At 28.8% G+C, this 27,784-nt stretch overlaps 2 protein-coding genes across 5 annotated transcripts in view; both read left to right on the top strand.

The window, feature by feature from the left end:
* The window catches only part of LOC107457480 (uncharacterized), a 96,738-nt gene extending 75,850 nt beyond the window's left edge, over nt 1-20,888 (top strand). For both annotated transcript variants that reach the window (XM_071187558.2, XM_016075647.4), the window contains exon 3: nt 16,225-20,888. In XM_071187558.2, the coding sequence (XP_071043659.2) occupies nt 16,256-18,043 (1,788 nt within the window). In that variant the 5' untranslated portion in view covers nt 16,225-16,255 and the 3' untranslated portion in view covers nt 18,044-20,888. The remainder of the gene's footprint in view (nt 1-16,224) is intronic.
* Nucleotides 20,889-24,807: 3,919 nt separating this feature from the next.
* LOC107457489 (anoctamin-10) overlaps nt 24,808-27,784 on the top strand; it is a 45,188-nt gene continuing 42,211 nt past the window's right edge. Inside the window, exon 1 of one of the 3 annotated variants that reach the window (XM_016075656.4) lies at nt 24,808-24,945. The gene's annotated coding sequence lies outside the window, so the exon portion shown is untranslated. Of the gene's footprint in view, nt 26,183-27,784 lie in introns of all 3 variants that reach the window. The other 2 variants (XM_043042099.3, XM_016075657.4) reach the window with 2 other exon arrangements.

Below are 27,784 nucleotides of genomic sequence, written 5' to 3'. Positions count from 1 at the left end.
CATGATTTTGTAATTAAATAAAGCTTTTTAGTACACGGGTTTTGAAAAATCTTTATATAATCGAAAACAACTTACATTTTTTAAAAATAATAAATTCAAGGAATTTAAATAGCGTCAATCCCAAATTTTTATTTATTCCTTGACCTTATGTCCTAACTAAAACAAAAAAGTTTTTTTTCTTAAATCATGTCATTAAATTAATGAAAGTTTGACAAATTTTTTTGTCGGGGGAGACTTTGAGTCTGAGTACCACTTACTTGCATGCATTTAGTCATCAAATATTCCGTTCCATGATTAAAACTGAAAAATGACACATGACCTTTCAGTACTTATAGTTGATTTTCCGTTCAAATATTGATGAAATCCATTAAGAATATCATTTTTCATTCTTAAGAACTCTGTCGATGTAGTTCCGAAGTTTGTACAAGGTCTCGCAATATCTTCTTACTTGAAATCTGAAACCACCGAACAAAATAAAGCAATATGATGCATTGTTTGATATGCTATATCTTCTCCCTTCTACTCTAGCAATCGACGAAAAATATCAAGACAAAGAATTACTTACTGGTTCTAGAGGTGTTATATCATATTAAGGTGCATTTATTATTTAAAAGATGTGTCAATCTTAAGGAAAATTTTAACAAAGCTTTTATTAAATTAATTATTCTCATGAAATTCTAGTCAAATCACTTTGGAACAAAAAGATTTAAAACAAAACGTTATTTATTGCCTAAAAAGGGGAAGTATTTCATAAATTAAAGCACTTCCATTTTGGTCTTAGCAGCCAAAAAAAAACATGTTTTTAAATTTAAGCATGATGATTAAAAATTATTATTGGTAGTTTACCACAGTAAGTATTTTGCTGTGATTTCTAGAAATTATTGTAATTATTTTCTTGAATCCTCGAATTTTTCAAAATGCTACGATTTACAAGAAAAGTGTGCATTTCTTTTAAATGCATTAATTGCGATTTAACAGCAATTAGTATTTTTCTGAAGATACAAAATTGTTTGTTTATAATTAGTAAAACGCTCATTTGAAGTTTCAGGAGGACTGAATTATCAAAAGTTTCCTTCGAATACAAATTAATTTTACATAACCTTTTTCTTATTTTATGATAAATTATATTCGCAATCTATTTAATATAATTTCCTCACAGTGATTGCAATTATTTCAGATTTATTTTGCAACGAATTCATTTGTTAATAAGCATAAATTTTATGTTGAATTATTTATTCAAAAACTTAAACTCTAAATTTTATTAGTTAAAAACGTTATACTTAAATTTTACTTAAATCTACTTGGAGTGATTAAGAAATTTTTCTTCATTGAATCCTGTTTTTTTTTCTGTTGAATTCAAATGAATCCTGTAGTCTTTACCATACTTTGAGAAATGCTTCAAAAGATATTTTTTACATTAATAATATCAATAGTTTTTTATCAGTTTAGAATTTTTATTTTTTGAAAAAGTGTACACTATGAAAAAAGCTACTTCTATTCATTGACTGGTAACAAAATTTGCTTATTTTGCTCTATACTTTCTAAATTAAGGATAGTATTCATTGCGATAATGCAACAAGAATATTGAAATGATAACCCCCCTTTTTCAGAAAATATACTGAAATGAAAGAATAAGCATATTTTACACTTGCTATTGTTGAAAAAAGTGCAGAAATGCTATATAAGCAATATTTAATAACTTTCTTATCGATTAGCAAAATCATATATTAGCATGTTTTTAAAGCTGATCCAATTTTATTTCAAATAATAATTAGTAATTTTTTTATTGATCGCATGCATTATAAACGCTAAATTTTCTTTTTAAATTTAATTTCCTTCTTTATTTTTGAAATTTTAATAAGGAACTTAACATCTAACTTAAGTCTAGCACATAACTGTATGTATTTACTTTAAACCATACGCATATTAAACCAATTCCAAGCACCCATATGAAATGATCTTCTGTATTTATAATAGTATCATCTTCTTAAATCAACTAAAGTACATGCATTCTTAGCACTTAACTTCTCCACACACTACAGGAAAATCGTGAAAATTTTATGCTAATTTGACGCAATAAGTCTCCATTCTGGATGGTAAAAATAGATAATAATTAAAAAAAAACTTTTACAGATCCGTTACAATGTTGTGGACGTTTGTTGTGGCGAGATTTGAATTCTTCGGAGTTCTAAAGGAAAACTAATAAAAACTTTTATGTTTTTTTTGATGTTTTATAAGCTGAAAAATAGATTCGCTCTGCAGTAATGACATTTTTGAGAAACATAACTAGTCACAATATAGAGGCATAACTAGCATAAAAAGAAAATTGTATGCTAGTTTGACATAATAAGTCTTTATTCCTGATGTCAAAAAAAATATATATATACTTTTACGGGTCAATTACAATATTGTGGTAGTTTGATGTAGTGAGCTTTAAATTCTTTCGAGTTCTGACGGAAAATTATAAAAACTATGTTTTGGGTGTTTTATGATCGAAAAAATAGATTCGTGCTGTAGTAATTAACATTTCTGAGAGTTATTCAGACTATTTTTTATTATAATACCAGGTCTTTCCCACATTTGTTTGCTTTAATTTATTTTGTAATTTCTTCATATTTTATTACATTATTTCATTAACGTATTAAAATATTTTAACACCATGTAAGAAGTTTTCTTTTATTGCAATTAAGGCCTTTAAAATAATTTCAAATAATTAATTTAAATATTCACTGATAAATAGTGTGGACATAAATTCAATAATTATTTTAATTTAAAAAATTGATAATAATTGAAATACATTATTCGTATATTGTTAATAATATAATTCAGTCCTATTTTAATTTTATATTAGAATATAAACCACTACTTAAATTTTACATTCTTACTAGCCACTATAATCTTCTTCAAAAAATGCTTTTTTCTTCCATATTTTCTTCAAACTAAAGATATGATTTTTCAAATGGTTAAAGTGCTTCTTGTTCTAATATTTTATTTTCATTAAAAAAAACTGGGATGGGTTCCTTTTCAAATTGGTCAAAAATAAGTTCTTCAAAATGCACTTGGAAGCTATAAAAGATCTCTAATGCTATGTAAAAATATTTTTTAGATCTAGATAGATTTGTGAAAAGAAATTCATTCAGCTTATAACATAGATTTAATTCAATTTTTAAGAACAATTTTTGTTGGTAAAAAGCATGGTATTTTTAAAATTTTACCTACCGTCAAGAGCTGGCCCTGAAATTTATATACAAGGTTATGAATAACTGAATAAATTATGTGCTTGTAACTTCAAATAAACTCGTAGCGAAATGATCAATTGAACGAAAGCATAACGCACAAGAAAACTAATTCTCCAGTGTTACGCTCTTTTTTGACCCTATGCTAACCTTTACTGTTACCTACATTTATGTAAACAAAGCCTTTCATTGGTAAGTTTTATGCATTTTCTGAAGCTATCAGCATATGCGGGCACAAGTCATAGGCGAGAAAACCTCATCGCATCGACATTTAAAAATTAATGAAGTTGGAAGTACAATTCCTACTGCCTTATGAAAGTTTAAATTAATTGTAATTGATTTAAAACTAATTTCTGACTGTCCCAAAATTATTTTCTTAATAAGTTGTTTATTTATTATTTTTTTAGAAAGATACTATCCATTTTTTATTCTTAAGTTTTGGAGTTTTTCATTTGCTTTACAAAAGCTGACGTTTACTTAAAGAAAGTTTTCTCATTCTTGAATTTCTAAATAAAAAAGTCACCATAAATTCAAGATATAATGTTGATACTAGTTAATTTAAGAAATAACTCTTATTGTTTAGTATAAAGACACAATCATTCTAACATTTCATTTTTTCATAACTTCATTTTTTTCATTCTAACCTCATCATTTCTATAAAACATCGTTTAAACAAATCTCACGTTCTAGCCTTTTTACATTTATACCAAACATGAAATAAGTTCTAGTCATTTACGTTTAGTTTAGATGCCTAATATTTTGTTTATGCGTTGAAAACTTCTATTATTCGCATTGAAGTCCTACATATATATTCATAGAGTCTTGTTAGTTTTTTCCTGCTCGAAAAATACTACTTTTTAAAAATATATATTTTTTTCGGAGTTAAAAATCGAATTTTAGTTGCAGTCATTCGTCGCATTTACAGTGCGGAGCCATGAAGTTCATTTATTACATATACTCTTTTACATTATTATATACTCCTTTCTTTTCTCTTCTGTTTTTACGTCTGACATAGTTTTGAACACTTTTTTTAATTTATTTTTTATTTGGAGAACATAATATTGTATGACGTATCTTTATTTTGAAAGTGACGTAACATAACTCAATTCAAATCTACCACTTAATAATCATTCTTAATTGCAAATTAAACATTTCTGTTAATAATTCCCCTTCAGGATTTTATCACCATCAGACACTTTTTTTGATTTTGAAATACCTAATGAGTTTTGCTTCTTTCTTCGTTTATTTCCTTGTTCTTTTTTTTTTCTCTTTTGTTTTTGCGTCAGACCTAGTTTCAAGCATTTTTTTATTTATTTTTTTATTTGGAGAACATAGTATTGCATGTTTTTTTTTTTAAATTTGAAAGTGACATAGCATAACTAAATTCAACTCTATCACTTAATAATCATTCTCAATTATAAATAAAGCATTTTTGTTCGTAATCAGACTCGTTTTTGACTTTGAGGTATCTGAATGATTTTTCTTGTTTCTTCCTTTACTTCCTTTTTCCTTTTTTTTTTCCTTTCTTGTTTTTATGTCAGACACAGTTTTGAACACTTTATTTTTTTCATCTTTAATTGAGAGAGCATAATATTGCACGATTTTTCTTTAATTTGAAAGTGACATATGAAAATTAAATTCCACTCTTAGCTTTTTAAACTGTATATTCAATCAGTCAATACTTTTATAAAGCATAGGCGATTGCATAAATTTACAAAAGTGATGGAAAAATAATTTTTTATTTTACACTATAATTATTATTATATTGTATTGTATTATATAATTATATGTTATTGTTAGGTTATTGCATATAATTAGATGTTATTGTAAATAATTATATGTTATTGTTAGGGTTTTTGGAAATAGTGAAATCTAAATATTAGATTTTACGGATTAGATTAAATGTTTACCCATGTACAGAACTATTAAAGGAAATCCACAATTTAATAATTTCAAGTCATTTTTATAAACTTAAAGAATTTTATCAAATTGTTGTTTTCATTGCATATATTAATATAATGAACAAATTTGAGTAAATTACTATTGTAAAACACTATTTGACTTTAACATGAAAACGCAAAACTGTCTATAAAATTTAAATGCCAAATGGATTAGAGTCATATAAAAGTAATATTGAATGTAATTATAAAAAGGCAAAATTGACAAGAACGTAAAAATTCAAGCAACTAAAAATTGACTGTATTAGCAAAACAAAAATACAGATTTGACAGTAAGGAATAGGATTTTCCATTTTGGATCTTTGAATCCTTATTCTAGATACTTTAAAATTTTAAAAATACTATTTATTCCTTTATATTTCTTTAAAGTTTTGCATTAGCGTCACTTAAATGTTTATTGGATGCTGATTAATTATTCTCAAGATTTTGCGCGATAACCCTTTTTGAGTATTAATAAATGCTTGTTGTTATTTAAAGCGTATTAATATTTCATAGCTGTAAGCTGAGTAGTGTTCAGTTTGAAAACGTATTAAACTCCTCTTCCATAAATATACACTCTCAGAAAAATAGACACAAAATTCAACCATAATATTTGTACCTTAAATCATAACACGGGGTGAAATCGCAGTAACCTAATTGAGTTTTAAATTGATCCATATATTATTGTGCAATTGTGTTTAACCCTTTGGTGCAGATGGGACATCGGTGATATTTTTATATATATATTTTTTCTAACTCTCCAATTGCAAGTAAAAATATATTTTGCCATTTTTTAATTAGAAATAAACATTCTAATAGATACTAAAAAAAAAATCCAGTAGATTATCGGAATTATATTTGTACTAAGATATAGAATCCAAGCAAAGTGGTTAGAAATTTTTTTCCATTCATAATACGAAATGTATCAATTATTTATTTTGTAAATTAAAGACGTTTCAATGATGAATGACTTTTTCTCTTAGATCTAAATAGCTGCAAATAAGAGCAAATTTTAAAAATTATTGTTTGGAATTAAGCCGTGAGTTCAGTCTTGCCAATTAACACGTGTGCCCCTATCAGCGCCTATCTATCACTATTTCATAACCATAAATTATTAAATTCTATATACAATATTTTTTACTTATTTTGCCCTAAATTATTGCAAAATAATGAAAAATGTGCTTAATAAAAATTCTGCTTTGTTTTCATTGCATATATTAATATAATGAACAAATTTGAGTAAATTACTATTGTAAAACACTATTTGACATTCACATGAAAACGCAAAACTATCTATAAAATTTAAATGTCAAATGGATTACAGTCATATAAAAGTAATATTGAATGTAATTATAAAAAGGCAAAATTGACAAGAACGTCAAAATTTAAGCAACTAAATATTGACTATAAAATGGTTAAACAATACGATAATATTATATAACCAAACACCATAATAAGGTTGCATTAAATTTGAAAGAAAATATGGTTCAATACACTTAATAATTTATAAAGATTGCCTTCTACTAGTACTATTTCCCGATGATAATTTGAGGAATTCTTTCTCGCACTTATGGTTTAAAGATCAACTATTATTTCAAAAACTAAGCGAACAATATCGGTTCCATAACAGTGTTTAAAAAATTCTATTTGTCACCAAAAAGAAGAAAAAAAAAGAAATACATGAAGTAGTTCACAAAAAAGCGATTTCTGGAGAAATTTTCAAAGATATTCTAATCAAGTTCAGGCATGCATTAAAGATAAGCAACTTTAAGCAGAAAATATTAACGCCCTTCTATCGCTGAGTGTATCATTAGAATATAATTAAGAAATGATAAATGGCACTGTACTCGATGAAGAACTGAGACTCGAAAAAAAGGAAACGCCTATGATGATAATAAGTCTTTAATAACACTCTTACAACTTTACTCTGTGAAACAGATTTTTGAAAGAATTATCACGGTGGATTTGAGGAACTATCTCTGTGTCTGTCTAAAGTAGATGAAAAATAAATTAAAATGCAACTAAATCAATTCCATCGCTAAAGGAAACGTAGTATTATATACAATTGGGTAAACAGTAAATTAGGAATATTTTTTATTATTCAAAAAAGTTGACTGAAAATTAATAGTTGGAAGATGAAAAGTATTCTGGTGTTCGCAATAGCTCAAAATTTAGTTTAAATAAAACAAAAACGGATCTTAAAAAATTGCTTGTGTTTTAAGATTTTTTAATTTATTATCGTTGTCATTTTTTTCTGCTGTCATATAAAGACAATCCAGAAGTTTAAAAACAATTTTTTTTTTAAATAGGTTTAAAATTTAAAGCTTATATATGAATATTTTTAGTTGAATTTAATTTAGTTAGCTAGACTAGTCATTTAAGACATTATTCTTATGTAAAGTTAGAATTTAAACAAATTTAAAATATATTAATAATTGTTGAATTTTCATAAAATAAACTGTTTAAACATTATTTTAAAGCATGCATTAAAATTGGATCCTAAAATCTATAACTGAAATAAATGCTTGCATAAGGTTATTTTTATCTTCAAGAAATCATCAGTAGGGGAGACTGAAAGTAAGATAAAACCGGGTGGAAACAAAACCGGAAAGGGTTTCTCTTTTCTTTTAACCGGACTCTTTACTTTTGACTAAACTATTGCTGCTATTTATCAGATATCCCATGAAACTAATTGCAGTAGACGCCTTGCTATTCGGAAATGAATTAAACATGGAGTAGACGATTTATTTGTAGTTAAGAATTTTTATAATTTTGATTCGAAAATTTATAACTTTTACTCCACTAATTTAACTCTGCAGTTCCTAATTGATTGTAGACTTATTTTAGGAAGTTCAACATCTAATTTAATCTCTTTTTTTAGATACTGCTGCTTTAAATTGTTAAAACAGGTTTTACATTATGTTTAAAATATATTAAAGTTTTTTTTTTTATGGCACTGTCAGCTGAAACCGCAACTTTTTGGATGTCATAATTGAATACCAAAATTTATCTGACTTGAAAACTTGTTATCTGAATTGAAACTGTAGACCAAGAGTAAACAATTATATAATTGTATTACATTAAATAATGAAGCACTTAGATGCTCATTTAACTAAATGCAAATCTGCCTATTCCTTCCAAAAAATTGAAGTAGACAGAAACATTAAAAAAAAAAAATTTGACTACAAGTTACTCTATTTTCATACACTTCATTCGGTCTTTCGAAGTTTCTGCATATCTCAAAATGTCTAAATTAAAAAGAGGCAGAACAAAAGCAGAAAAAAAAACCCTCATCACTCACGAGTAATTTGTTAAAAAGTTGGACATAAATGACACCATGTTAAATACATTTTATAGATTATAGCATGACAGGAATAAAAACAAGAACGGCAGTTCACTTGGAAGTAAAAAAAGAAAAAATAGTAGTAGATGACGTGAAAGACTAAAAAATTAAAAAAGTCGCACTGTTTGCCCACATTCATTTTATTTTATTTTATAACCGTCGCTTAACAGCCGACCCAATTTTGGGTTTACGACTACTAATGTTCATCCTCGTAGTCTTATAATTTTCAGTTCCATCCAAAAGACTGAATCAAGTATTGGGAGAAATTTGCCTTCGTGGAGGAGTTTTTAATGAAACTAATTCTCATTTGCGTTACATAGAGAGGAAAACCAAGGTTTGCCTGCCGGCTAAGGGACTCTAAACCATGATCCGTCTAACACTAAAGATATTTTTACGTCAGCACTATGTTCGGTGCGAACCGGGTGCGGAATTCATATCGATCAGCCATCGCTGGGATTCGAACCCGGTTTACATCATTGGAAGGCGAGCGCTCTATCCCCTAAGCCACCATGACTCGTCTACATTTATTTAAAATTTTTACTTTTGGGTATCTCAAATATTCCAAATCCAAAAGGAAGATCGACGTCACGTGACGAACTCACAATTTTCGAAATTATGGAAAAAAAACACAAAAAGTTTAAGTTATTAAATATATGTTGTACCTTAACATAAAAAAATTAATTAAAATACACATAAAAATATTACTAACTCCATATAATCTCTCTAAATAGATATATCGTATATAGATTCCATAATACAATGAGATTTCTCTTGACTACTAAGCTACCATAAATTTCGCTATACGATACCAAGGTACACACACATACGTGGAGTTGCTTGTTCTTGACTGTATTATTTTTAAATATAAAGTAAATATAAATTTAAAATCTTCATACAAATCACATATCTACTAAGTCAAAAGCAAAAAACTATTTTCAGAATAACTAAATTATATAATATTTAAAATTATCATCGCTTTCAAGCTCAAAGATTTTGTGTCTTTTTTTAAAACTCACTTTTATTTATGTGGAATTCTACCCAAATAACTCACACTTTCTGCATCTCTTGGAATCCCCAGAAAGCTTAAACGTCCACGAATGTTTCAGTGAAGGTATAAAACTATAAATTTTCTTACAGTGTATTTTTAGAAGCTAAGGAGTGAAGGTCTACTTGTGTGAACTGAGGTAATGAAGAGGTTAAGTAACAACATTGTTATAGTAGTTCAGATCATGTAGACGAGTTAGCTGAGTGATTTAAACAATCTAAGTCCTATCCCCAGAATGACCATAACTTTCGCAGACATGATTTTTATTTTTAACTGTCAGGAAGCTAATGAAATTTGTATTGTCTTCCAGCACAAAGCTCCTATCAAAATTTGAGCATTTAAAAGCCGGTAAGTATATAAATTTAGATTAAAGATAATTCTTTGGTCGATAATATTACGATAAATTCTACTTGTAAGAATCTGACAACGATTGAAACTAGTAATGTCATCCAGCTCAGAGATCCAGTTTAAATTTGATTTCTTTAAGAAATGGGAAAATGGTTGGTATTTTGACTGACGATAAATTCACTTTGGCACCAATATCGCAATTAATTCTGCTTGTAATAGTCAAAAACTGAATTTTATATTGCCATAAAACACAAAGATGCTGCCGAAATTTGAGCCGTCTAGCTATTTGGGAAATGGTTGCAATTTCTCTCTTTTGCGATATAATGATTACGATAAATTCGTCTTTAATTGATGAAGAGACGATTAGATCTAATATTGACTTAAAGCACAGAGGCGCAGTTAAAACTTAACCTTCGAGCTATTCGGAAAATAGACAGAATTTTAGTTGAGGACAAATTGTATTCTGCGATTCGGCTATGAAATGCGTCAAATTCTGCTTATTGGGATGAGGACAGGAGACGATTGAAACGTGTGCTTTCTCCGAGGTGTGGTTGAAGACAGGCAGCTTGAAATTTCAATTTCAAGATTCCACTGTCACACACGATAGCGATTTCATGAAAACGTAGTAAAATATGTATAACTTTTGATTGAACTTCTTGTTTAGAGATTCTGAATAATTAGGCTACCTAAATCTTAGCTACATTGGCTATTTCAGATATTCTTGTATATAATCATACCTGTGGACACAGTATAATATCTGTAGACATGAAGTTCACAGAAGCGACGAAACCATGGTTTTCAACATTTTAGACACTAATGCATGTAAGCCAAAAATCTGAAAATTAGTAAGCAAATCTTGAATATTTGAAACTATGAATACATTAATTTATTTAACAAACCTACTTAATTATAAGAATTCTATAATGTTCACAGACATGACATGTGGCCAATGTCATGTCTCTTCACATAAAAAAAAAATAGACTGAAGCTACAAAGTAAGTATAGCAAATCAGTAAGTATGCATTATTCTCTATACCTCCGAATAAAAGGGCTTGTTAAGAAGATCTGTAAAAACAAATCGCTACCATCTGGATAAATTTATTATTGTTATTATTATTATTTTTGATCTGCCCACAGACGTGATATATTTATCCGGAGACTGAAATTTGGTTTGAAATTAGGAGAATATTTAAAAATATAATCGAGATTATTGTTTTGAGTACAGTTTTTTAGTTAATTATGAGACTGAAAAACTGGGAATTAAAGAGGAGTGACATGTAGTATCTGTGGACAAGTTTTGAACCGTAAATTTATTTACATATACGTGTATTAATTTACATACATATATTGTTTAACATTGCTACATTGTTTTCATGTACATGTATTTTATCAAACGGATCAAGGCTTACAACACATTTTTGTTAAAAAAAAAAAATTCATTTATACTCTAAATGCCAGGTGACAGAAATTCTTGCTTTTTCTGAAAGTAACCCAAATGCAATATTAGTTATTAATAAACTGATTCTTACGTAAACTTATTTTGGCTAATATCTAAAAATAAGCCTAAATAAAAATGTTGCACATTTTTGGTTTGTCATTTAGAGCTACGCGTAGTCGTTCCATCATCAATTTGCTTTCATTTCCCTGCTCACATTTCATTAATTTATCTTCGTTATCTATTGTTTCACCTCACATGAGAATCATAAATCAATGCATGGCCACCCGCGAAAGGCAAAATCAAGGTAACGATGGTCATCACTAGTGCGCACTCAAATTTACTTACCCATCTATCAAGTTAATGGCATGAATTTCGAGATATTTTATGCTATTCCATTCGAAAAAAATTAGTACTTTTCTTTTTAAAAAAGAAGTTTCTATGTGACTTTAAATTGCATACAAAGTAAAAACTTAGTGTAAAAATAGTTTAACCCTACAAGAAAACTGCATGGTGCACAAAAAAAAATCACGATGCTTCCCATTATTTAAAATAACATGATAAACAACTTCAGTTTTCATCAGTGTAATTGACTCAAAAATTAAAAATGATATTTTGTTAATTATAATTTCTTTCATCTTAAATAAAAATTGCAACTTAACTTTACCTAAACTGCTTGTTTTTTTAATAAGTACTGCATAAATGCATCGGGAAAACAAAATCTTGTCTTTAGAAAATTATTAATTCAAGTTTTTTCAATTAAAGATTGAAAGAAAAATATTAAGATTTTTTTTTATTTCACCTTTTTTATTAAAAAAAAATAATATATAAGCTAAAACTTCATTGGGGAGAAAATAAAAGTCGAAGCACTCTGAATAACTTTTGATGTAATTATCGGATCTCTAATAAATATCTAATACATTAATGGTTTTAGATATGCGCTAACTAATTAGCCGCAATATTAGTAGTTTGAGTCTTTCTATATTTTTGCTATATAACTCCGAAGGCGAGATCGGTAAATGTGTCGCTCAATGATGGTCGTAAGTTCGATTTCGGCAGTCAACGACAAAACATCCAACTGGCCAGTATATACAGCAAGGTCAACTTTAAATCAATCAGATCTGATAATCTTTTCGATGGTTGTGGTGTGGAAGTTTGGAGTGAGGGTACCAGCTCAGGGGCTGTCCACGTCGTCAGTCCAGGGAAAATTACGTGGCGGTTATAGCTGTTTAGAACCATGGTTGAAAACATGTTTGTTTGTTTTTTTTTGTTCATTTACGTCGCACTAAAGCTGCGCAATGGGCTATTGGCGACGGTCTGGGAAACATCCCTGAGGATGATCCGAAGACATGCCATCACAATTTTGATCCTCTGCGGAGGGGATGGCCCCCCCGCTTCGGTAGCCCGACAACCTGCGCGCGAAATCGAGCACTTTACGGTAGAACAGTTTAACGAGGACCAATACCGCACACCCTCGGTCCCTACGCAGACTGATCCAAGTGGTCACCCACCCGCACACTGACCGCAGCCAGTGATGCTTGACTTCGGTGATCTGCTGGGAACCGTGTCTTAACAATACCTCCTAGAAAAGAGTAGGCCTCTGCACGGGTTACCATAAATATCCTTTAGTAGTCCAAACGTAATGACATATATCGTATTTTCAACCACTGCGCAGCTTAATACCCCGAACGTAATGACATCTTTCTTATTTTTCATCAACTGCGCAGTAACTTCGTCACATCGGACTACTAAATTGATCCGTGCTTAGGCCTTCATACTTCTAGGAGGTGTTGGTCTTAACGATCAGTCCACTGCGGGACTTGAAAACATGGTAAGCTCAAACTTTAACCTACCATGGCTGTTAAAAGATTGTGCCCCAAAAATGGGTGTATGTTCCTTGTCATGGTTGGGCGTTATGCGCTATTTTGCTATATCGCTATATCTCTGGAGTTAGTATCGCTAATAAAGCATGAAACTTTTAACAAAATTGCAAATTTTAATTGATTTTTTTCAAGAATAATTTCATTTAAAGATAATTTTTAGCACTTATTAATCATGCTATATCATTTAAGTTATTAATATAAGCAGATACTTGGAATTGTAAGGCATGCAATTTTTAAATCTTTTTAAACAACCTCATTTTAAATTATATAATTCAAAATTTGAGCAAAATAAGGTGAATAGTTCTTGAAAAATCAAAATTCAAAATTCCTACATTTCATATTGCAAATTATCATATTATTCATATTAAATATATCATAAATAAATTTTTTCTTATTCAATGTACTTCTTAGTTATTTTAAACTTGTATATTATTAAACATATTTGTTTTAATTAGATTTCAAAAGATCAGAAATATTTTATCAAGAAAGCTTAAAAATCATAAGAAGCTCTTTATTTATAAATTTTTGTCGATCATAAAAACATTTACTTTTACATAATATTTGACGATTGTTAAACACTACAAATACACTAACTATTAAAAAACTAAATAAAAATATTTTCTTCAGATTTTGTGATCTTCTGCATAATTGAAGAGCAATTTTACAATTTATATGTCAAAGAAAAATAAAGGAAATAAACTTTGAAGATTGTAAAAATTTTGAAGGTAATATATAATAGAAAAGTTTACGATGAAAAATACCGAGATGCCATGTTATAGAAATTTCGAATTTTTCACCTCAAATGTTCTGACACCCAAATCTTTCAGAAGTACCTTCTTAATAAGGCCCTTTGGGAACGCTTGTTATTTCGTCAAGAAGATAGGTTACTTTCTGACTCAAAAAGCTTGTACTCGAAAAGTTACATTCAAAAAATTGCTGGGAGCACGTTAGTACTTTATTAGATGTCTAAACCTTTATATTTATTTATTTACTAAAAAATATTCTCACGTTTCCTATTAATTTAAGTTCGATAAAAAATAATTTCAATATTCTCCGTTTCTCATCAGCACAATAAATAAACTATGTTAAGAAATAAATGGTCTATATAATTCTAAATTTATTATAATTTAATTATAAATAAGTATTATTATTTTTCAAAGTAATATTGATTGTCTAAACCTCATGGTTTGATGATCGGGACGAATTAAGCAGTTTTTTTATTAATTAATTAATGATGTTAAATTATAATAATAACAGATTTACCTCTGTCCTATAAAACATTTTATAATATATACTTTTGTTTTATAAAATTTATTTAATTAAATTTTATATTAAATATATAAACTGACACTGATATGAAAATCTTAAAAAAACCCAATTAATTTAAATTTTAATTACTTGAAATAAATATGACTTGACCCTAAATATAATATAACTCCAACTTGCATATTTACAGATTTGAAAAAAAATGATCAAATCCAAAATATCATGATCTTTATTATCGATTACTAGTTCAATTTGATTATTTTACGTAATAAAAACTAATACTTTATATTACTATTTTTCTTATATTAATATTAATTATTATAATATTAATATAATTTCTTATATTAATATTATTAATATTATATTTATATTAATAATTTTTCTGAAATTTATTTGTTATAACAATAGTATAATTTAGACATCTCAATAGTGACGTCAATTGAAGTTCTCGGTGTAATATAATGATAAACGTCCCGCTTTTTCCTATGGTCCAATTTTTACATCAAACTCTTCCTTAATATTGCTTCTAAATAGGTATTTAACAATTATTCTGAATTATCACTTGTTGGTAGTACAAAAAGGACAAATATTGTACTGTTTACAAGCAAATTGTGGTATTTTTCACTAATAACGATTTTAAAATATGCTCTTTTGGACTTTGGGAGAGTACCTAGGATAAATGCAAATATTTGTACCACCCAGTGGAGGAATTTTGAATTCAGTAGGCGTAGTTGATACCTACAAAAAACATGTACTATCTGCTGTGTTGGTGACCTTTTCAACTTTTACCGTCATGTGCTAGAGAAATAACATTTTTGATTTGTGGGCTGCTGACTATATTTTCAATCAATTTGATTGGAAAATAAAACACTATTGTATTTTCGTTTGAAAACATAAATAAGGTAGATAAGTGCCTAACTGTTATCTGTGAGGTAAAATACTAATTTTTTTTAATCAAAAATGATTTATATTTTCAACAAAAACTTCTAAAAGAAATAAGAAAGTTTATGTTTTTTATACCTTAGACCAGTTTCGGTATTGTATTTTGAACCGGTTGATAGCACAAATACACCGTGTGGACTAAACCACTCACGATCTTTAAAATTTTTGTTCTTAGTAACGCTATAAGTTCTTGTATTAGTCCAATAAAATCTCTTTGGCCTTACGTTTATAATTATTTAGGTTTATTTTGGCTTATTTAGGCTACGGGAAAAAGTTTTAATTGCCTAAATATCCAAAATCATCCAATTTACAAGTTTAAAAGAAAAGAACTCAAAATGATTGTTATCCCAGAACTGACATTTAATGGTTATATAAAGTGTACAGTATTAGGTGATCCAAGGTACAACACCATTTTGTATTTTGGACCAATTTTCCTGACTTTAAAAAAAAATATAAAGTGTATGACGGAGTTTGCTCACAAAAAATCTTGTTTATAGCCAAACGCACAATGTATTCCTCACAAAATTTCCTCACAAAGTTATTTAAATTATTACCTATTTCTGCTTAAAAATTTAAACAAGTAAAATTGGTTTCATATACAACCCTCTCCGCAATTAGAAAATGTGGTTTACCGTTGTATTGCCCCCAGCCCTTAAATTTATATGTCTTCTATCGTTAAATATTTTTATTTTGTTTTTTAAAAAAGTTGCTGAATACTTCAAACTTAATAGTTAATTTTTTCTTTTAATTTATATATTTTGTATGCTAAAATATTACTTTTATTTTTAGGATATAGCCGGCGTATGACATACTATACAGAATGCCGATTGCCGCCATATCCTTCATACTCACTTTTACATTCATAGCTGTGATATCGGGGAAATGCCCTGAAGAATGCATATGTGGTGCTGATCTTGAAGATCGAAAAAGGGTTATCTGCAATAAAGGTGGGCTAGTAGAAATTCCCACTTTAAAAATGGATCTGGATATACAAGTATTAATAATCACGGCTCCACCTCATAATTCCAATGAATTAACAATAGGTAGAATATTTCTAGATTTCCATGATCTAGAAGAAGTTCGTATTACTTATTCGAAGTTACCTGCCATTGGAGACAGTTCGTTTTGGCCTGGAAAAAATCTTAAAATCCTAGACCTTAGTCATAACAACATAACATTTATTCGTGACAAAGATTTTTATGGCCTACGAAATCTGCGTGTTTTAGATTTAAGCTATAATGGCATATCAGCTTCTCCATCTGCTCCATTCAGATTATTATCAAGTCTAACAACCCTTTCTCTAGCTCGAAATAAGTTTCGAACACTAGTTCCAAGATTTTTTTACATGCTTACCAAATTGGAAAAATTGGATTTAAGTGGAAATCCTCTGAAGGACATAGATCCTGAAAACCTTAAAGATGTTCGTCCACTTCGACGATTTCATTTAGCTAAATGTCAACTAACCAGGCTTCATTCGCTAGTTTATCAGCAACTTCCCAACTTAGAAGAATTAGATTTAAGAGATAACTACTTTACTTATTTTTCGCCAGAAGAATTTAGACATCTGAAACGTTTAAAATATCTTCATTTGGATGGGAATAATCTGACTCTTATTGTTGAGAAAACGTTCGATGGACACAACTTGAGACATCTTGGTTTGTCGCGAAATCGAATATTCAAATTCTCTAAATGTGCATTCTGTAACTTGTCAATACAGCAATTAGATCTTTCGTATAATCAACTCGTAAGTATACATTTTGACGCTTTATCACCCATAGCCCACTCATTAGAAAGTTTAGACGTCAGTTTTAATGAAATAGATTCTGAGGAATTAGAACTCGCTTTAAGTCCTCTTTACAAATTGAAGAAACTATCACTATCAGGAATGAAACTTGATCATCTATCAGATGATGCTTTTATCAACAACATTGAACTAAAAACATTAGACATATCTTACAATTTATTTTCAAACTTATCAGGTCAAACCATCCAACCTCTACATCAAATAGAAGAAATTGATTTATCACACAATCTGTTGGAATATTTAGATCCTTCCTTTTTGGAAAAAATTGACAATATATCAACTTTGCATGTTTTACATTTGCATTCGAATCCATGGTCTTGTCATCGATGCTCCGTCCTCACTCTACTAAGATGGATCCGACAATCTATTCTTTATAGTAGTACTTGTGATGTGAACTACGAAAGTAGTACCTGCATGAGATGTGCTTCGCCACTTTCTCTGGAGGGACGTGCTTTACATTCATTGCGTCGCTTGGATCTTGAACCTTGCAATAGCCTAATGCCTCAATCTAGAGTATTTGTAGCATCATCAAATGTCGTCATTATTGTTGTAATAACAGTTGTTATTCTTTTCATAATTATTTTTACTGTTTCTGTCATAATTTACAAAAAGCAGGGGGCATCGTATTACACGCATGAAGGTGATAGAACCCCAACTTTAGGTGTACTCGGAATACCATCTGATTACGCTGATATCAATGGAAGAACTTTTTCAGAAGAAAGAAGAAGAGCGTATTTTGTAACTTTAGATCGAATAGATGAACTTGCGGGTGAAAAAATTGTGGCAGCTTTTAACTCTAACTAATGATTTTTTAAATTTTTTTATTATGCGTGGCTTCTTTAAAAGTAAAGATACATTACGTTAGGGTGAACAGGAAGTACTTTATTGCATATTTTAGAAACTTGGAATTCAATCGTGACCCTTTGACTTGATGTTGTATTGACTTGAACTACTATACATTGAGTCTGATTCAAGAAAAGCGTATTTTTTTTATATACAAACCGTTAATCAACTTGATCTTAATATAATTGGTTAAATCTAAATAATTCACGCTTATCATACCTTATTCAAAGATCACTGGAAGCTTCTCCGTTCAGTACTTATCTATTTTGAGAAACCAAATGGGATTTAATTTCAATACGTTTTGGCTGTTTAAGTGGAATTTTTATTAATTTTTTATTAGGACAACTTAGACATCAAAAATACGTTCTAATTGAACCAGACTCTCTGTAGGAATGCCAAACAACCACGAGGAGAACGTCAAGTTTTGTAGGTAAAAGCCAGTGTTCTCAAAATTCACGATGAACATTTTAAACTCCTGGCTACTATATATTTATTTTTCATGCAGACTTCATAGATGCGTTTTATTTTCATTCTATATTTAAAGCCAGTTTTCTAACCAAACTTGAGACGATATAATTTAAACGATAATACATAGCAGCATGTTCTAAACCTTCTGGCAACCCTGGTCTAATGAATCTTTTCAAAATTCTCTTCTCTTTTATCAGTAAAAATCATTGTTTATCTACTATATTAATTTTATTAATTTTAAAAGTCTTCTTTCACTATTTTTAATATATTTTAGAATATACAAAGGATCTCGCACAAATATTATAGAAATCAATTCTATGTCAAATTGAATGGAAATTTAATGTGTTGTAGTTCAAAACATTCTGATCCAGAGTTCTCATTGACAAAGTCCAAAAATGGACTGAGATACGGAGCCACAAGCATAAGAGATAGAGGCAACGGTCACTGTAGTGAAGAAAGCGCAGCATTGGCTCGAGTGAATGCCAAGAAGTAAGCCGTTAGCTACTGAATTAGAGACATCTATCGTGCTACTAGTTTTTTCATAACTTAATCAAGTTTTTAATACTTATTTAAAAGTTAATCATTAAGGCTATTTTTGTAGGCTCTGTCGTAATATGAAATGATGCTTTTTTTACGAATAATATGCTATTTTTATAACTGGTGTAAGTTTGCAACTGTTACTCATGACTTTTTGGTCAAGTTTAGCATATCTAAGGCCAGCACAAAACGTCAACATGGAGAAAAGCCACAGTTTTGGGAAAATAAAAAACGTTTATGGTCTTATTTTTTAATATTCAAAAACTTGCTCTATTGCTGCACTATCTAGGCTCATAAAAGTTTGCAAAAGCTGAGAATAAGGCAGTGATTTTGATAATTTTCATCTAGATGGGAAAATGTCATCAAATTGGCGATTTTTAAAAAGTTTTATAACTTTAAAAATATTTATGTTATTTGTCTGTTCTAAAGAGCGGATAATTCTTCACGGTAGGATTATACATATACTAGTTAAAAATCATCGCATTGCGTCAAGTGTAAGACACTTAAACTATGCCTTTTTTTTCCTTGGCAAGAGAGCTTCGAAAAACAGCGTTAATTATTTTTAGAAAATTGAGTATTATTCTATATATTAGAGAATTGAGAATAACTATTTATGGTTGAGGCTTCGTATCTCCGTAACTATCAATTTGTGGACTCAGTGTCAACCAGAATTTTTTATCAGAATGTTTTGAACTACAAGATGTAAAATTTTCCGCTAATTTGACAGAGAAATAATTTCCATAAAATTTATGCGAGGTGTTTCCATGAGCTATTTTTAAAATCTTGATTTACGCTAATTGATGCCGCCATCATCATAAAAAAATGACAGCTGTAGACATGTAACAAATCAGTTCTAAGTTTCCTTTAAAAAATTTCAAAATGATCATTTCGTGTATTTAAAAAACAAAATTTCCTTTTGTTCATTAAAAAGTAAACAATTTATTTTTAAGAAGTATACTGTAATATTTTAAATTAATAGAGTAGCAACAAAGAAGTGGAGCTTTCCCCCAATATTATAATATAATATTAAACTTTATTAAAAATTCATCTGATATAGATTCAAAGTCAGCAGTATATTACTAATTAGACGGTGGTTTACATCACTAGATGAAGCACCAATTTTCCCAGTTTGAGATTTTTTTTTTCCTCTCTTTATAGTATAGTAAAAAGCAATGAACTGATCTGAATAGAAAATATTTTATTTAAATTCTCCTGAGATTTACAGGCCTATTCTATGACCAGGCAGTAAAATATTTAAGTGGTAAATTTTATCGCATTAACGTGACTTCGATTTAACGTTATAAAGTTTAGGCATGTGGTAATATTTTGGCATAACTTATTCCATTTTTTTTATTGGCCTCGTCAGAGAATAGGCCTGCAAGAAAACTAAAAATAGGAACTAGAAGCACCATTTTTATCTTGTCATGGTAGTTCAACATCTCAAAATAAGAAATTAGCGCTTGGTCTTATAATATAAAACACCGTCCAATTTATATCTCACGAGCAGATAAAAAATTTCTTCAGTGATAAAAAGCATCGAAATGACGTAAAACAAAGCAAATAAATAAAAAAGTTTTTTGGATTTGATGATTCCATTTTGACACAACTTATCAATGAAGTTCTTTATTGCCTGGTTTGTAAAATAGGCCTGGAAATCATTGCATGCTTTTCACTTATGTGTATTTCCCTTTTTTTCTCCTTCTCTTTAATAATTATGTTTGAAATTAACTCTGTAAAAAAAATTATCATTACAACACTTAGACTTATCTTGATTGATGAATAAAGTTTTTATTTATAACAATGTGGTGTAACTTCTTTTTTCATATTTATTTCGGTGTTACATTTTTTTTCTATCTTGATAATGTTGAACAGAAACCAATCTTAATTGTCCGGTTTTCAAGTGTTTACAAATTGTATCAAAGAAATCAGGCATCTAACCAGAGTTATATAGAGCAATTAATTTTTTTCCCTCTAAATAATATTCTAACGAATATCGATATATCCTCATGAGATTTACATTCTTCAAGTAAATACAGGTAACACGACCCTGAAGCAACCCAGTGATCTTTTCTTCTTAATTTTCCCCTTTTACATTGCGTCATTCATAGTTTCTTGCAATGTGTTTCTTTTATCCTGAATGCGTAATATAATTTGAGTTTTGCGCAGTACAGCCACTTTTAGTTCCACCTTTAATTAACCAACTCACACATCTATGAAGATACGTCATAGCACAAAATGTCACATCCATGGACATGTATCGAACGATCAAAAATATGACTACTTTGAATTTTTACACCTTTTGAACTTTTCAAATAATCTTACCCGAGTTTTGTTTTTTAGTATACAAAGTTATGTAGTTTTCTAGCAGTAAAAATTATTCATTTGTCAATTCAAAATAATGTAGATCATTAATAAGTAGAATTTTTTTAGAAATTTAAAAATATAAAGCAACTAATAAAAACTGTTTTTTTTTCGCATAAGCAATTTTGAGAAAATGAATTTTACAATTTAATTCAAAAAACTTTCGCTGCACACACTTTTTTGTGAAACTGCAGTCAAAAATGTGAAAAATAAAAATAATATTCATTGAAAGAATCGAACATTCGATCCCTATAATGCCTATTGCGTCTAATTTTGAGAATCGGTATCTATAATAATAGTATAATAATAATAATAACCCGAAATATAAATGCTTTTTCCAGATATTCATATGCAGAACACCTTATTAACCAAATTAAAAAAATATTGAAAATTTGTGAACAAATAAATTAATAAAATTTCATAATTGCACGTAATTAAAAATGGACAGAAAGTATTCTGAAATTGTCCAATTTCAAGCACATTAACAAAAATGACCCTTTAGCTCATCAAATTTTAAATCTGAATTTACATTTTCTGGATTATAGAGAGAATGTTAAGGACTAAAACAAAAACAATCAAAATTACGTATGAAGACTACAATAAAAAAAAAGCCTTTTTTTTCGGCTTTAATACAAGCACGGAAAACATTTTCATTGTTCATTTTTAAGCTCTTCAGTGAACCGATTAATTTTTAGCCAAATACGGGACGAATATCCCGTAATATTTTATGTACTTCTTGTCGGAAAATTGACTATAATTATTAATGATCGAATTCATTTTAACTGAATTTTTTAACCTTGAGAAGTGGTATTTCTCATGCAACGATGTTAATTCCTATTATTTGATTTCTAAATTTTTAATTTGTGAAACTATCTCAAACTTAGAAAATACGTGTTTTGTTGTGAAATCCAAATTTTTTGCTGATAATTGTTATAGACTTAATAAAAATTTTTATAAATGCGAATTTTTATCGTGGAACTCCAGCTAATTGAACTAATTGAATTGTAAATTAAAGAAACTCAACCAAAAAGTAATACGGCGAAGGGGGGAAAGGACACGAATGTTTTCACATTCGCTTAAAATTTAAACAATTAGATATTACGAAATCGATATGCTTTAATACTATCTTGAAAAAAACTATTCCAAATCAGGAACAACTTTTCCAGAATGTTAGTTATTTTTAACGTTGTTATTTTTTAAAAAAACATTATGGAGCTTTATAATTTTGAAAATTTCACCAATTTCTAATGACTACGCCGGTGACTTGTACAATGATCAAAATAAAAAACCGACCACCCTGAATAACTTTTGATTCAGCGAACGAATCTTCATATTTTTGGACACAGTCTTAGCGGTTCAAGGCGATGATTTCGCATTTCGAATATGCTAATTAATTAGCGCAGATGATATTTTAAGTTACGAAATCAAACACAAAAACGTACTTTCTTTGAACAAACATATCTTTTTTCGACGGACTCGGATTTCTGACCTCTACAATGTAAGGGGTAGCCGCAATGTGGAAAATAGGATCCCAGTAGTTTGGTCAGGAGAGCGTTCCAAAATTTGAACCCCTTACTGTTAATTTTACTTTTTGAGTATTTCACCATATCTCAAGAACTTTTTAAGTGAACTAAAAAATTTATGCCATAATTATAAAATTTGTTAATCCAAAGATAATTCCATTCAAAATATAACTTTTAATGAATATTTACGGTTTTTCTAATATTTTATTTAATGATGATTGAAAACTTTTGAATTATAAAGTATACAGTTTTTTTTACATCATTTTTAAAGAATGAAATTTTAAATGGCAAAATACATAATTTCAGCGAAATCAGTCGAATAGTTTCTGAAAAATCAAATTTTGATTTTTTTTTTCTTTTTAAAAATTCGATTTCTCAGGAACTGTTGGAACCAATTTTGCTCACATTTCGTATTTTGTCTCGTAAAAAAAAATTATTCAATATAATGTAACATATTGTATAGCTTACAGTTTAAAATTTTTTTGACTAATGTTAAGTAAAATAATAAAGATAGTAAATACTCGCTAAAATTTATTTCTTGCTTCTTTGGCTAAATGAATTTCATAATTGTGTGCAAAAATTTTACTGTGTTTAATTTATTTTTAAATTTTTATTTCTATCGTATTTGTGTGCAAAGTAAACAAAAAGTAAGATTAACATTAAATTGTCCAAACTTTGAACAGCTCTTCTGACAACACTATGGGGACCATATTTCCAACATTGCGACATTGGGAATCAGAAATCCGAATCCGTCGGAAAAAAGGTATGTTTATTGAGAAAAAGTTCATTTTTGTGTTTGATTTCGTAACTTAAAATATCTTCCGCACTAATTAATTAGCATATTTGAGGACTTCCCCTCGAACCATTTAGTCCTAGAACGTGAAGACCCGCTTATTAGATCAAAAGTAATTCACGGATGATGGTTGGTTTTTGTTTCTCTCTGCGCACTGTACATCAGATATTTTAATAATGAGCATCGTGATATTTATAATGTTTTAATTGTGATTTTAAAAAGAATGCTCCATAATAGCGGCCATTCCTCTTTACTCAGGCTATGGAACACCCTGCATGTGTTTGGGGATAAACTTCACGCAATTTTGGATTCGCAACTTTAAAGATCGAATACACCGCCCAACACCAAGTTAGGCGGAATTCGGAGGAAACTTCAAAGAACTACATAGATAAATAAAAATTAAAAAAAATATCTGATTTAAGGAACTGTTCTCACCGCATTTCCGATCGCTGTCGAGTGAAAAGGAGAACCTAATTGATGAATTTTCACTGAAAAATACATTTCACGAAATAAGTTTCAGTCTTCTTCCTTCGGAGGTGCATAAATCGCACGCAGGGAAATTGATTTTTATGGACGAGTTTTTTGTAGGTAAGTATATTTCCATGATCACTTTCTTGTTTGCAACTCCGAATTCGCATATGAGAATTTTTCGCATGCAGTGTGAATTGGACATTGAGGCCTATGTTAAAGGGTCATTCTCACTAAATGCGATTTAAACGCATCTGGGCTTGGGAAAAGTAGGATCCTGGCTGATAAGGGGCTTTGGTGGGAAAATGTTTTTCACTAATCAGTTTCTCCATCGAAGGTGATTTAAGTGCGTGAACCACATTCAGTGAGAAATGCCGCGAGTTCACAATGCTGTTTGAAAATCGTGCGTGCGTGGAACCAATTATTATCGCATGTGAGCCAAGCATGTTATTCTGCCTCATGCTTGAAATCCTGCCCCTGCTCTGTAGTTATCTTGGTGAAATTCAACCTTTAGTTTCTTGAAAGCCCTAAATTTCGCTGCCGAGCAAACCTAGGCAAACGGAAGCATACTTCTTTACAGCAAAAAATAAATAAAAAGTTTGTAAACAAATCACACGTGTTGTATGTGATTTGCATTTCATTGGTGTTGGTTGTAGAATTTAGATTGAATTTATAAATTTAAAAAAAACTGTTTTAATTGACTATAAAACTGAGTATGAATATTTGTACTATCTATCAGCGTTCTATTAAATATAATACATTGATCTATGAGTTTTAGTAGGATAGTTTAAACCTTGTTTACGATTATGAAATTCACTTAAAATATTTTAGTATAGGGATATAGTGATTGCAGTTTAGACGACATGGATATATCCCTTTTGTAAGACGTGCTGGTTAATAAATTATTAATAAAATCTTACAATATAGTAAATTTTTTAGTAACCACAAAATTACTTTAGAGGCATGTATGCAGTCTGCTATCGATATATAATATTTTATGTCTCATGATATCACATATTTGGATACCTCGCCTTTTTTTCCGCCAAATCTCACTAAAATTTTTCCTCTATCTTTAAATTCAAATAGGATAAAAAAGATTTTTGTTTAAGTCAAATATAATTTTCTATAATTTCAATTAATGTAGTATAACATTTAACCCTCGTACCTTGTCATTTATTTGCTGTTTTTTGGTGGGTAGTAATGGATAATTATTAATCATTAATGCGATGCTGATTGGTGCAAGATAGTATTAGAAAGGAGACAATACAATATAATAAAGTTGTCCTGTTCTATTTATAGAGTATCTAGATACATTACTTTATTATTCATTCCCTAACAAGCATATAATTGGAAGGCTACTCTACTCAAGAAATAAAAAGAATTTCAGTTGTTCTCTCTGTTAAAGCACCTTTGATAATTTTTCTTAGCTTAACAATTGATATTTTGGAAATGACTGAATCAATATTTGAAATGAGTTTTTTTTCCACCTAAATTATTTTGCCAATTGTATTTAATTAAACTTAGTTCTAAACCAAATTACCAAAGATAAGGATTTCTAATTAGAAATAAAGCCAAGCTTTGCCTTATACTTTGAAAGAACATGAGTGTAATAATATAATTGGCTCTTCTTGATAACATGATTGATTCTTCCAAAATTTACAATTATGAATGTAGCTTTTAAAAGAAATGGGAAAAAATTATTACCTGCATTTAAATAGTTATATGGAAAAAAAATTTTTTAACAAAAAGGATATCATGAAAGAACTGTGGTAGTTTTTACATTCTTTACTCTAGAAGTCAGAGTAAATTATTTAACACAATCAAAATCTTTTCAACAAGCTGAAATACTGAAGTAACTTTTAAGTGTATTAGCTACAGTTTATTTTTTGAAACAGCACACTGATAATCTCACACTCTGACTCTCTAAATAATATATCATTTACAATATAGGTAAGACTATTAAACTACTTATCTGAAATAATTAAAAAAAACTATTTGCTTTCAGTGTAATATTATCCATTATATTATCTATTTTAATTAGAATAGCCCATTATTTTGTAGTATATTGAATATTTTTTAAGTTATTGCTTAGTAGAATAATCAGAAACCATTAGGTTATTTGTGAAAATTAAATAAAAATGATTAAAAGCATGTTACACACATTTTTCCACTCTTTTTCGTATCTGTCTAATGGATTAAAGATGAACATTTTGATCGCATTAATGTATAGAATTTTAAATTATTTTTCAAATATCCAAATGTAATTGCAATGAGTCTACTTTTTTATTATTATTTCTTAGCTGCTTACATTTAACCTTTTTCATACATTTATTTTTTTTCCAATGTAAGAATTATTTGAAAAGAGAATTGGAATTTTCTAACATTCTCTTGGGTAGATAGGTACTTTATTTATGTCACTATAGAGCTGCACAATGGGCTATTGGTGACGGTCTGAAAAACATCTCTGAGGATGATCCGAAGACATGCCATCGTGATCCTCTGCAGAGGGGATGGCAATATTCTCTTATTTAGGGAAAATCATGCTTTTTATTTCTACCCCTCTCTCATAGTTCTCTCATAATCTCTTACCCCCTCTCTCATAATTACAACTCTGGGAACAGGAGTTGAAAACAAAACTGAATTCCTCCTTTTCCTTACTTAATAATTTTTATTCCTTCAACACAGAATTTTTATTAAACATATTTCTTATACTTTTTTCATTATTTTGTGTTAATTAAGGTTAAAATGAATGAAAAATATCATATTTAGCATTTTAATAATTTATGGTTAGGAAATACAACATGAAATATTGGCATCCTTTCTGCATTAAAGGTGAAATCTTCCAAACACAGCTCACTTCCAAACAATAATTTGTTTCAAATTTGTTAACAGTTATTTGAAACAGTCATTTATCATTGAAATTTCTTTAATTTACAAAATCAAATATTGATACATTTTTGAATATGATTGAAAAAATTGTTTTTACAAACGTTTGGATTTTATGTTCGAATTTAATTTTGATAATCTAACAGATTTTTTTAGTAACTATTGGACTGTTTTCTTATAGTTAAGAGAAATATTCAAAAATATATTTGTTTGTAATTTGACTATTAGTAAAAAAAATATAAGAGGGACACTGGTGTCATCTGACCTAATTTCCTTTCAAAATTCTTGATTTTCTAGTGCTTTAAAACAAGTTAAAATTTCTTTGCTCACAATATTTAATAAAATGAAAATATTATAATATTTTTAAGTTTATTAATATATAACTACTATCAAAAAGTTAAGAAAAAATTGGATTTTTATATCAAAATAAAAGGAATTGAATTAGTAACGGGACTGAAGCAGAATAAGATTAAAACAGTGGGACCAAAATACCATGAATTTGGAGTTATATAGGAAACAGCCCTTTAAGATAAGGCATATATATCTTTGCTGATGTGTTATAATTTATATGAGTGTAATGTCATAATTCAGTTTTTTTTTTTTTTTTTAAATCTGCTTCCATAAATGAGGTATAAATGTTAAGTGTCTAACAAAAGACTATAAAGG

Source organism: Parasteatoda tepidariorum, chromosome 11 (genome assembly GCF_982258835.1).
Source record: "Parasteatoda tepidariorum strain Cologne lab strain chromosome 11, Ptep-v5.0, whole genome shotgun sequence".
Classification (NCBI taxonomy): domain Eukaryota; kingdom Metazoa; phylum Arthropoda; class Arachnida; order Araneae; family Theridiidae; genus Parasteatoda; species Parasteatoda tepidariorum.
Note: the sequence above shows the minus strand (reverse complement) of the source record. Positions and strands in the feature narration are given on the sequence as shown.